The sequence below is a fragment of the Cherax quadricarinatus genome, chromosome 10 (genome assembly GCF_038502225.1).
Source record: "Cherax quadricarinatus isolate ZL_2023a chromosome 10, ASM3850222v1, whole genome shotgun sequence".
Taxonomy (NCBI): domain Eukaryota; kingdom Metazoa; phylum Arthropoda; class Malacostraca; order Decapoda; family Parastacidae; genus Cherax; species Cherax quadricarinatus.
Genome location: NC_091301.1, coordinates 10508268 through 10521154, shown reverse-complemented (window position 1 = coordinate 10521154; position 12887 = coordinate 10508268). Strand labels below are relative to the sequence as shown.

Here is a 12887-nt window from a genome sequence, read left to right as displayed (position 1 = left end):
CTAGTGAGAATGGCTGGATTTGAGAGGGACCTGACCTTCCAACGACAACATTCCTACCTCTACTAATAGTCGATTATTAAGTACCATTTCGAGGGATGTGTATATAAAAGTGTTGTTCATATCATGTAATTCTGTTGAGTAGCTCCAACAGGTTTGGGTTAAGTGATAGGATGAGGGAGCAGGGAGGGGGGGGGTGTACCCACACGGAGTTGTAAGTGTAGTGTGTAACATTAGCTGTAGGGAGGATTGTGTTAATTTATAGACTTAAATGAGTTTTACATATTATATTTTGTAATGTCATGTTTTAAATAAAATATATAAAAAAAAAAAAAAAAAAAAAAAAAAAAAAAAAAAAAAAAAAAAAAAAAAAAAAAAAAAAAAAAAAAACCTCTACTAGTGGCCTACATCTCACCTCCTGGCGGTATATAGGCTCCATCCTGTCACTTCAACTCCATATTGTTTCAGACTATGGAACAATACTCTTCTCCAGACTGAGGGACTGACCACCTCAAAACTTCATGGGTGATGGACTGATTACATCGTCTTCAAGTATCTTCTGCTTCTATCAACTTTTCTGTACTCGACTGAAGAAGCGTACTGTGTAGGCGAAACGTTTCGAAATAAAGGTACCTAACTGTTGCATATGTGTCTTACCTAACAACACTATTCTCTGAAGTGCCATTTTTGACTGTTCTCGGCAGTATACCTCTATTGTAAATAGCGTGCTGAGAATTTCCAGCCAAGATAAGACTCGCAGCAATGGTTTCAAGTTGGAAAAAATCAAATTTAGGAAGGATATAGGAAAGCACTGGTTTGGTAATAGAGTTGTGGATGAGTGGAACAAAGTCCCGAGTACAGTTATAGAGGCTAAAACGTTGTGTAGCTTTAAAAATAGGTTAGATAAACACATGAGTGGGTGTGGTTTGGTGTGAGTTGCACCTGACTAGCTTGTGCTACTAGGTCTGCTGCCGTGCCCCTTCCTTAAATGGAAGTGACCTGACTAGGTGGGTCATTGAGCTAAGCGGGAGGGTGACATGGACCTGCTTCGCATGGGTCAGTAGGCCTGCTGCAGTGTTCCTTCTTTATATTCTTCTTATTTGGATTCAACCGTGCTTAAAATAACTAAAAGTGGAACCTAATTCGTTTTTCAGATTTTTACATGCTGGTGTGTATGCTTATTGAAATTACGGCGATTTGCATTTCTCGATTTTTTTTTACAATATTTGCGTGTGTTTATATCTGCTCTCTCTCTCAAGGTATTCTTCCTGTGGTTGTTCAGGCAGCTTGGTTAGTCCAGGATCGTGACCAAGAGACTTAGAGCTCTTCCGTTATTTACTGATTCAGAATTCCAGGTCTTCAATCTTCCACTGTAAGCATCTAACAGTGCTTTTCTTGCTTATTACTTACCAGCACTCGTGTCAAGTGATGCTGTGACTTCCAGCAATAAGGTCACATGATATGATCGAGGTCACAATCTTCTGAGGTCACGTGTTCAGATGTAACGTGTATCTTTACGGTATAAAGCTAGTCTAGGCAAGAGTTAGTAGTTAAATATCTGTGTTATGTACGTAAGTTCCATTCTGTGGGCGGTAGTTAAAATATTACAGAGAAATATGACGGGTCCAATGACTGGGCAGCAAAGTTTTGGTAGTTAAGGAAGTTACAATGGTAATGAACTATTTATATGTTTATATAACTAGTTACAACCGTAATGAGTTATTTATGATTTGAATTCGGTCACAATTACCATGAGTTAGAAATGACAAGTAAATTAGGTTAATTGCTAGTTATAGCTGGAGATGAGGTGGATGATATGCATAGAGCGGAAAAATAATGTGAAGGACCTGGGAGTGATAATGTCAGAGGATCTCGCCTTCAAAGACCACAACAATGTATCTACCTCATCCGCTAGGAAAATGATAGGATGGATAATGAGAACCTTCAAAACTAGGGACGCCAAGCCCATGATGATTCTCTTCAAATCGCTTGTGCTCTCTAGGCTGGAATATTGCTATAAACTAACGGCCCTCTTCAAGGCTGGCGACATTACAGACCTGGAGTGTACAAAGAACTTTCACGGCACACATAACTGCGATAAGGCACCTAAACTACTGGGAACGGTTGAAGGTCCTTGATCTGTATTCCCTCGAACGCAGGCGAGAGAGATAAATGATAATATACACTTAGAAGGTCCTGGAGGGATTGGTACCTAACCTGCACACGAAAATCACTCCATATGAAAGCAAAAGATTCAGCAGGAGATGCAACATTCCCCCGATGAAAAGCAGGGGCGCCACGAGTACACTGAGAGACAACACATTAAGTGTCTGGGGCTCAAGACTGTTCAATTGCCTCCCAGCATACATAAGGGGGATTACCAACAGACCCCTGGCTGTCTTCAAGAAGGCACTGGACAGGCACCTAAAGTCAGCACCTGACCAACCGGGCTGTGGTTTGTACGTCAGCTTGAGTGCGGCCAGCAGTAACAGCCTGGTTGATCAGACCCTGGTCCACCATGAGGCCTGGTCTCAGACCGGGCCGCGGGGGCGTTGACCCCCGAAACCCTCTCCAGGTAAACTCCAGGTAATGTGTATGTGTGTGTGTAGGGGGAGGTGGGGGGGTTGGGGGGTATGGTTTGCGGGTGCGTTAAGTGAGCGAGAGTGAAGCCTCTTGTCCCAGTTGTTGAGGCGCCGGGGTGACACACGCTTGTTCCTTCAGTCCACTTTCCTAATGGCTGCTCTAGGTCGCACCATCAACTTCTCTAATGGGAGGTCAATCCCGATACTTGGTCTGGGAACATGGAAAGTAAGTCCTCAGTTTATTTCTCGAAGTCATCTATTTATCTGCATGTTGATGTACTTGACAAATATCTTCTTTTCGCTAAATATAAAATAATGTTGCCTGTGCTGCCATATGTTAAATATATCTAAGTGATGTAATTTTTAAGCAGTGCGAATGTTAACATAATTTACATGAGGCAGGTAATGTGTTAAATATCAACACTAAAACCCATCTTGCTGGGTTGTGGCTAACATTAAAGTCACACTGGGTGATGGTATTTCATTCATCAGGAAAAAAATTTCCTGACATAGGTCTTGTCATACAATAATCCGCTTAACTGGAGCTTTTGGTCCACCATGTAAAAATTTAAGGTTCACATTATTCGATTTTCTATTCGCATAATGAATCTTAGTAAGGAGTTGGCAAATATTTTCACTGATGCAGCACATCACCAGCAGATATAAAGTTTGATTTATTTACTTTCATCACACTAAATATGTATGTATGTGTGTGTGTGTGTGTGTGTGTGTAGACAAACATTACAAACTTTCTTTGATTACGAGTTTTCCGTTTTGGCAATGTCTTCAGACTGGGAATCGTCAGTGGTTTAAATTACTCCAAAATCAATGTATCACATTGCAGGCAAATAAAGTCGAGTTAAAGATCATCTTGGTCTTTATTGTCATTAATGAAAAAAAAGGTAACAATAGATAAGTCGTGTCTGATCATTTTTAAATCTTGGAATTGCAGAGAAAAATTTTTACCTGACGATATTAAAAGAAAATACCTTGATCATAAATGTCGTGATCGCGTTAGTCAAATCCTGAAAAAAAGATCCTTTCGTTGCAGTTTTGAAAGGGATTTTACTTGATCCGTGTTATCAATGACAGTTTCAAAATCAGAGCCCAAAAACATTAGTATTAAAGACTGTCAAATATATTTAGGAAGTGCATATCAGCGATGTATGGTAGAGTGCTCTACCACACTCACCATCGATGAAAAGAGCCAAGTGCTCTATCACTCACCAGCGGTATAGAGCCAAGTGTTCTATCATATATACTACGCCTGTGACCTCGAGTCAGACTATTTAAGTTTTGACAAAGTAAAAGTTGCTCCTTAATGATCCACTGAGCGCGTCATGTGAATTAAACCCGCGTCCCATGATTCAGTCATACGATGCCTACCCAGCCCGAGCCAAAGCTGGGATAGCCTGACAGATTGCAAAACTAAGTTACAAAGATCAAAACGGAATGTCCATGCGAGACAAAAATACTATACATAGGATAAAAGTTTTATATTTCAAGCATCAGTGACCTAATTCCACGAGAGAAATTTATGACCCCTACGGATTTACAGTGCCCCCTGACCATTACCACTCAGCCTGTACAATGCAGTGTAAAAAAAAGTAAAAATGAGTCGTCACGATGATGCTAATTCTATCGCGTGTGTGTGTGTGTGTTGGGGGGAGGATGTCCACCACCATCATGTTTGTGTTGCTGCCTGTTACTGCTGCTGCCACCACCAACGTTTCTCAATTTCTAAAATAAAAATTATTCACGTAATGTTTTTTTTTTTTTTTATGGGGATGAAACGGTCAGATGACTAAAATTTACTAAAGTTTACGATATTTTAAAAGCATTTGGCATTTTTCTAACAATGTTATTTTTTTCTCTAGATATGCAATGTTTTAATTAGTAATGTTTTAATTAGTAATAATATTTTAATTAGTAATGATATTCATTGAATAAATGTCTTACCAGAAATGTGCAGACATCACGAACTAGGTGACCTACCAGATTTCAGCATCCCCACCTCTATTGACTCTTGAATTTCTTTGTTACCCAACTCACACTCGAGTACGTCACGTCATAAAGACCCATTGTCTCCTCTCCCATCAAACCCGCTCACACAAACCTGCTAGATGCTCAGAATCCTAGCACTCAAAACCTCGTTAACCCCCCCCCCCTCCTGTGCTTCCTGGGACGACCCCTACCATCCATCTCTTACACTCCATATTTATGAAGCTTTATATTAACTGTTAGGTAAAAGTTACATGTGTATACTTTTACCTAAGAAATTGTCGGCAATTCCAAGAAAATTAATACAATTTATATTAAATATGGTTATAAAATTTACTTTCAAATATGTTGATATATGAACCAGTTCATCTCGCACACGGTGAAAAATCACACTAAAGGGGTAGCATCTGTAAATATGGTAATTAGTTTTTATTAAGTTACACTGAGGGTTAATTTGTGGGACAGTCTAAGCCAGGAGAGGTGACGGCGGCGGTAAAGGACGCCATCACAGCTGGCTACCGGCACATTGACTGTGCTCACGTGTACTGCAATGAACCTGAGGTGGGAGCTGCCATCGCTGCTGTCATCAAGGACGGTACTGTCACCAGGGATGAACTCTTCATTACCAGCAAGGTATGATCACCGCTTAATATCTAGTGATAATATTATATCCACAGGGAAGCCAGCAAACCTGGTTAATAGTGACTGGGAAATGAGAGGTAGTCAGGTTTGTTCCGAGGAAAAGGCTGGCTCTAATTCCATGGATCAAGAGCCACCTCAGTAGCATCAAGGCTCCCCCCATGCTGGGACTGAAAATCCAGTGTCTAAGTCTGCATCTCTATCTTCTCTTTTACACTACTAGAGACACCCCTTGATCCTGAGGAAAGGCTCTTGATTCACTGAATTACCTCTTATTCCTTGAATTAAATCTACTTCTCATTCCCCATTCTGTGTGACCCTTGAGGGTTTAGAGTTTCCGCTTAAATACATAATAATTATTATCCACGTTTATGCAGGGAACATTTATATGGTGTATTAATAGTGATCCAGAATAACTTAAAAAAGATGACCCACAATCTGAAAACCTGTGGAAGCAGGTTCGAAACCTGGGCTGCACAACACTTTCGGAAAATAACCTTTCACTTGAACACGCTTCACCTAGCACCTCGGTGTTAGCTGACTTATGGGTAGCATACAGGAGTAGGGTGGTAGTATACCTTAAATATGGCTTGGTTCTGAAATGAGCTGAGGTACAATAATATCTCTGTAAATGAGGTAAGGTAGGATAGCAGCTCTTGGCCTGTAAACTGAGCAGTGAACAAAAAGTACTGAAAAGGTTAGGATGAAAATATGTTCGAAATTTATGAAAAATATGAAAAAAAAAAATAGTTCTCGCCTAGGTGCCTGGATGCTAAAATAGAAATATTATAGTTAAATCTAATTAAATTGTGATTTTCTTCTAGGAAAAATATTTATTCTCTTCAAAGTAATTTCGATTGTTCCTGTAAATAGGATATGTGCTGATAATGGTTATCTGTAATAGTGAAGGTCGTAGATACTGAAGCTTCAGAAGACTTCCCAACTTGGCTTCATCAGAAATTATCTGGATATTTTTTTATTACATGGCAAGTACACGAGGAGCAAGATGCAGTTTGAAGGAAATGGACGCGAATACAGTCACATGGGACGCCTTTACTGAAAACATTTCGGACCTTGGACCTTGATCAACTTCAGATACTCATGTTTAAAAGAATGAAGGTCCATGGCCCGATACGCTTTCAATAAAGGTGTTCTATGTGACTTCATTCACGTCCGTGGTAAAACAGCATTCATTTACCATCTTACTACATACTGTACGCAGGGGTTGAAGAACTCTAATTTTTTCCACTGAAAAAATTCTTTGATGTTAATTAAGTTTTCTTTGCACCAGGTGTGGAATAATTTCCACGCGAAGTCGTCTGTGCTGCCAGCCATCAAGACCACCCTGGCAAACCTCGGCCTCGACTACCTTGACCTTTACCTCATACACTGGCCCACGGGCTTCAAGGTCAGTGCCTCGAAAAGCTATCTACCTCACCTTCCTTGACCTCTACCTCATATACTGGCCCACTTGCTTCAGGCTCAATACCTTGATAAGCTATCTATATCGCCTATCGCAAACTCTACCTCACATACTGGCTCAGGAGGCGTCTGTTTCACTTACCTCAAGTTCTGGCCCAGGAGCTTCAAGGCCACTGTCTTGATAACCTATCTCACCTTCCTCACCCTCTACCTAACATACTGGCCCAGGAGCTTCAAGGACGAACTAATCAAAGCTCTCAATAGACTATAAAAAGCGTTATCTACTGATAAGTATATATTTGACAGTGTAGAGGGCCGCACTGTGACGTAAAAAAACTGAAGGTACTGCCTAGTCAGTGAAGATACACAAATAACCCGCACATAAAAGAGAGAAGCTTACGACGACGTTTCGGTCCGACTTGGACCATTGACAAAGTCACACTAACAGAGGTGGAGCAGGACGGCTATATATAGGCAGGAAGAGGTGGAGGTAGTAGTAGTGGTAGTAGTAGTAGTAGTAGTAGTACAAGAATTGTATATAATACCGACAGGATGAAATGACACATGCACAACACCCGGGCATCCCCACCGTGTCATTTCATGTGTCATTTCATCCTGTCGGTATTATATACAATTCTTGTACTACTACTACTACTACTACTACTACCACTACTACTACCTCCACCTCTTCCTGCCTATATATAGCCGTCCTGCTCCACCTCTGTTAGTGTGACTTTGTCAATGGTCCAAGTCGGACCGAAACGTCGTCGTAAGCTTCTCTCTTTTATGTGCGGGTTATTTGTGTATCGTTCCAGTCACGGTATTGTGCCTTTTTGTTATTTAGTCAGTGAAGGCTTGCATTCTTCAGTACCTGTTTGGAACTCCCCTCAGTGATAACAGCTATCGGGGGCCTTGTCTGTTTGATAGCTTTGTTTTCGTTTTAATTTTAGCCACATCGGATGTTTCTTCTCAGAGGACCCAAAGAAGAAAACACATGCGCTGTTGCTCATTTCCTAACGGGCTTTTGAAGCGTTTGTGGACTTCACGATGAAGTGCAATACTTCCACTACTTTTAAGTACAGGCAATAACCTATTTCCACGGCCATATATCAAGTTCGGATAGCTGATTTTTGTGAATATCTTCATAGACATTAACTTCTTCATACACAAAAAAAATCACTCACTGCGATATAACCCACCCACATATGCCTGCTGGATGCTCAGATCCTTACCACTTGAAACTTCATTCCTTCCAATCCTTCCTGGGACGTCCAGTACACCTTCCCGGAATTATACACCCATTATCAGCTTGCCCTTTCATTTATAAATTATCAGAACATCTTAGTTTCTCTTTCAATTATAACTTTCATACTGTCTAATTTCTGTATTCCTTACTCTGTTCATAATGTTCACTCCCTACATTGATCTCAAATATGACATTTCCGCTGCTTCAAGCCTCCACCTCGTTCAAACATTCCAACACCATGTCTGATTCTTACCTACTAACCTCCATATCTTTAAACTTTCACTAAGTTTCATGGTCATCTGTCATTTCCAAACCTTTCTAGGTCACTCCTACACCCCTTCCATTTTTTCTAAGATCCTTTCACCCCGTCTCCTGAAACTCAGTCTCAAAGGATATTTTTTTATGGGAGCATTTGGAAATAACACTTTTTTAATAATGTGGATTTTACTTGGTGTGATGCATTTATTTGTTGAGCAAGTTCGTTCGAATAGTTTTTATTTGTTAGACAATTATACTCTTGGTGTTCTGTTGGTTCGTATTTAGTGTTAGATACTATTATAGCTGCGTGATCTCATAGGTCTCAGTACCATTAAGTCTCGTATCTTCCCTCAACCGCAGGAAGGAAGCGATCTCTTCCCAGCTGACTCGACTGGGAAGAGACTCTACAGTGACGTTGATTACGTGGAAACCTGGGAAGCAATGGAGGAGTGTGTGAAGTTGGGCCTCACCAGGTCCATCGGGGTCTCTAACTTCAATAAGAAACAACTGGAACGTGTTCTTAAGGTGGCCAAGGTTCCCATTGCTAACAATCAGGTGGGTGGTGCTGGAGAGAGTACATTTGATGTTTTTCAGCCAGTCTGTAAATTCACTGGTTTAACAACTTCACGAAAATCAGTCTCAATATCTCTTTGTTTAATAATGGCAGCTTAATTTAGACTGACCTAAGAAGATTTAGTAAAATTAAAGTAAGCAGGAAAAGAATAATTTACAGTCTGTTTGACTGTGTAAAGGTGTAGACGCACAGCAGTATGTTTAAGATGTGACCCGTGAAAAGTGTTTGAGGCAGTGAGAAGATTTTATTATTCTAGTGCAATTTTTTATAATCATGAGGAGCGCTAAACCCGTAGGTTTATATAGCGCATGGGGGGTTGGAAGATATTCAAGCTCAATTCAGGGAACCGGAGCGCAGATCCAGTTCTCTAGATTAATTAAGAGACCTCACCAGCGCCAAGGAACCTCCCTAGAGGATATTCTAGTGCAAAGAACTTGCTACGAACACCGAATATATTAGATACCTAAACACTGAATAATTGACTTAACGAATTATTTTCTTTTCTAGATCGAAGTACACCCCTATCTGCCCCAGCATAAATTGATTGAATTTTGCAAGAGTAAAAACATCACTGTTACAGCTTATAGTCCTCTTGGGTCCCCAGATAGGTGAGTACTGGCTGTGGAGGTGGGTAAGGAATCTCAAACTTATATGTCAGAACTGGGTTTGACAGCATTTTGGAAATGAGCGCCATCTATGATAACACTGCAAAGGCGATGTTCCCTTCTATATAGCCTAAGGGACTGATCTCTAAATTACCTGTCCATTTTTCACTCGTGTTATATATTCGCTTGTATTCGACTGAAGCCTTCTGTGAATGTGAAACGTTTTGCCAATAAAAATATTAAAGTATTGCAAATGTCTTACTTAATACTGTGTTAGTTTCTGCAGGAACGTTAGTAAACAGGACCTGTAAACTGAGTCTCCAAGTTCATTATTAAGATTAGCTAAAATTCAGAGATCGTAGGTAATTGGTTCCTTATGTGTACAGGTGCTTCGTAGTTTAAGTGGTAGCTCTTTCGTCTCATAAATGTAGGACTCGGGTTGGAGCTTAGCACAAATACTCGGTATGTTTCCTTACACTTATTGAGTCTGTTATCATGGCAGCATTTACCTGGGTGTTAGCCATGTTGTGGGGTCACATCTTGGGGAAGAGGATTGAAGAACCGAAATAACTAAGTCATAGTGGCTATATTGTGCTATCCTGGGTTACTAACCTTCCGGGTTATCATTGATTTACTAAACTAGGATTTATTTTAAAGGAAATTAACTTTGGCTGCTTTATAATTATACGAGTTTTCATTCGTGTGTTTGTACTCGCCTATTTGTAGTTGCAGTGGTAGATCTCAGCTCCTGGCCTTGTGTGTGTGTATAGTGCTAGCCCTCGGTAAATCCCACAAATCCATTCAGGTATTAATATCGATTTCCTCCAGTCACTTGATAGAGAGCGTGCGAGACGTGGAGTGGAAAATTTACCATAGGACTGATCAAGTAGGATACTGAATACAATGAATCAGTATTGTGGGTGGAGAGAAAAAGAGAGTGCGACTGTTCAGAGGCCCTGGTGTGGAAAACTTCTATTCGTCTCTGGGTTACTACAGTTAGGGGACAGGGAGAAAATGTTTTTTCTCCCCTTACACAACAATGAGCCAACAATACAAGCAGCCACTAAATCTAAAATATATGCCTATAAGGCAATAAAAACCAGTGGATGATTAAGTTTAGTTAGTACTAAACTTCCGTGTTACATGCATCATCCCACAAAAGAATTTGCAGGTGGAACCGAACTCGCTTCCAAGGTGAAAAATAGGATATAAGGGGATTCCATGGAGAGCAAAAATGCGACCAGCCGGTAAGGAGCTCGAAAATACCTCTGCCCACGACGAAAGTGTATTGATAAATAATACAAAAAAGACTAAAGGCAATTATGTGATTATTTTCGTATTCCTGTTTATTTTAACTTTTTGTATTCTTGCATACATGGGAATATGAGAATGACAGATGTCAAAGGACTTCTAAGTACACACCGAGATTATCTGCTGAGAATAACTATGTATGTATACCTAGATTAAGGACTATCGTGTATTATCTAGGTTTGAAAGTCCAGGATAGAAAAGCAGAAAGCTTGCTAGCTCGCTCTCTTCCCATGTCCTATTAACTTTTTGTAATTCTTTTGTCATGAACAGGTCGTGGGCAAAGCCAGGTGACCCAGTACTGACGGAGGAGCCTAAGGTCAAGACTCTCGCCCAGAAATACAAGAAGTCACCAGCACAGATTCTCATCCGTTTCCCGGTCAGCTACACAGGTGTTATAGCGGTGATGCTATGACAAGTGTTTTCACAGTGGTGTAACAGGTGTTTTTATAGTGATGCTGTCACACGTGTTCTCATGGTGTTGTCACTAGTGATATTATCACAAATATTCCCAGAATGGAGTCACTTCTTTTATTGATCCTGTAGCAAATAGAAATATTAATTGGCCTGTATATGATGGGCTGTAATGAAGTGGCTTTTCTCACAGTGACGAATGTATATTTTGTATTTGCAAATTAATATTGATAAAATGTAGAAATTCTGCTTTTACACTTGAACTATTTAAATGTAAATGACATAGCACTGAAGAAATGTACGTATTATTAGAATCGATCTGATATAATAAGTAAAAAAATCTTTACAGATTGATCGAGGTTTGATTGTGATTCCAAAATCTGTCACCAAGTCTCGCATCGAAGAGAACTTCCAGGTACGATAAAAGATTGAATTTTTAGTTTAATCTCTTCGTGATTGCAGGGAGCGCCTCCCTGAGGCCCGGTTTCAGACCAGGTCTCCAAGCAACGTTGTTGTTAACCTGGTTGTTGGTAAGTACATGCTGCAAGAATTGCAAAGTAGGCCACACCGTGAAGGAAAGAGAAGCTGGAGAATATTTTGCTCTGTGAAGAGCATTTTCAAGCCAGGACGACATTACGTCATATATATCTGTAGGCACAACAGCCTGCCTGATCACTTCATGCAGTCATGCAATACCTTAGTAATTTAGCAATTAGGAAAACATGCACCCATCATCCAACCCAAAGTGTCTCTAAAGCCATAATTATTATTTTACGTGTTGCAGATCTGGGACTTCCAGTTGTCGCCAGAGGACATAAAACTCTTAGAGAGTATGGAGTGCAATGAACGCGCTTATAACTCTTCCGAGTAAGTAGTACTTTAAGTTGTTATAAACCGTATTTATTTTTCAGTGCATATGCACATAGGCGTGTATGTCTCAGCGTATATAAACCGAAAGATTGTATACATTAAGACGTGTTAAGTTCGTATATTTTCAGATATTCATTCCTTTCTTCAGGACCAGTGATCACCCGTACTACCCATTCCACGATGAGTACTGATGACCCACGAAGAAAGCTCACAGCTTAAGCTGGTTTCCTGTGTCATTTATCAGTTATCTTCCGAAAGTCATCGGCGATCACTTTGGAAACATTTTCAGAGTACAATAGCGTAACTGAAAAATGACTCAGGAGTCTAGAACTTACCGTGAATATTATTCGAATGATTTCGAACGCAATCAGAAATCTGGTGCACAGGTAACGAGCACTGTCTAGAGCACTGTGTATGGTATACACTCTTCATGTGAGTATAAATATAATATGTACTGTCTTGTACGTGTTTCATTGATCCTATACTACCACACTGGCTGTATCTTAATTACTGAACCGTTTCGCCTGCGCTGCAGGCTTCTTCAGTCGAATACAGAGGCGACTTATACGGTGGAAGAAGTAGAGAGAGGATTTTTAAGGTGTTCGGACCCCATGTTTTTTATTTTTTAGCTATTCGGTCCCAATAGGTGTTCAGTCCCTGACCTAGATAGATGTATCCTTAACCTCGATAGTCTCTCTCTCTCTTTAAAAGAGAGACTACCGATGGAACGTGCCACGTCTGACTAGGCCAGACGACTGTAGGACAGAGATGTTGATGCCAATATTCAAGGAAGGCAACAGGAAACTGTGGGCTATAGGGACCTGAGTTCCTTCAAAGGGAAACACTTGATGCTGGTAAAGAGCTCGTAATGTATGAAATTTGATCTTTCCTCCACTTTCTTGGATGAAGTCTGATTGTCTCCCATGACACATGCTCTATATGACCTCTAAGGTTTGAATGGGTACAATAAT

At 40.4% G+C, this 12887-nt stretch overlaps 1 protein-coding gene across 1 annotated transcript; it reads left to right on the top strand.

Annotated features, from left to right (window-relative positions):
• Positions 1-2652: 2652 nt before the first annotated feature.
• On the top strand, positions 2653-12377 carry LOC128687938 (aldo-keto reductase family 1 member B1). Its single transcript, XM_053775561.2, has 9 exons — positions 2653-2805; positions 5046-5213; positions 6511-6627; positions 8506-8700; positions 9227-9327; positions 10906-11011; positions 11396-11461; positions 11831-11913; positions 12065-12377. Exons 1-9 carry the CDS (start codon positions 2731-2733, stop codon positions 12105-12107), a joined length of 954 nt encoding a protein of 317 aa, XP_053631536.1. The 5' UTR covers positions 2653-2730; the 3' UTR covers positions 12108-12377.
• Positions 12378-12887: the final 510 nt, after the last annotated feature.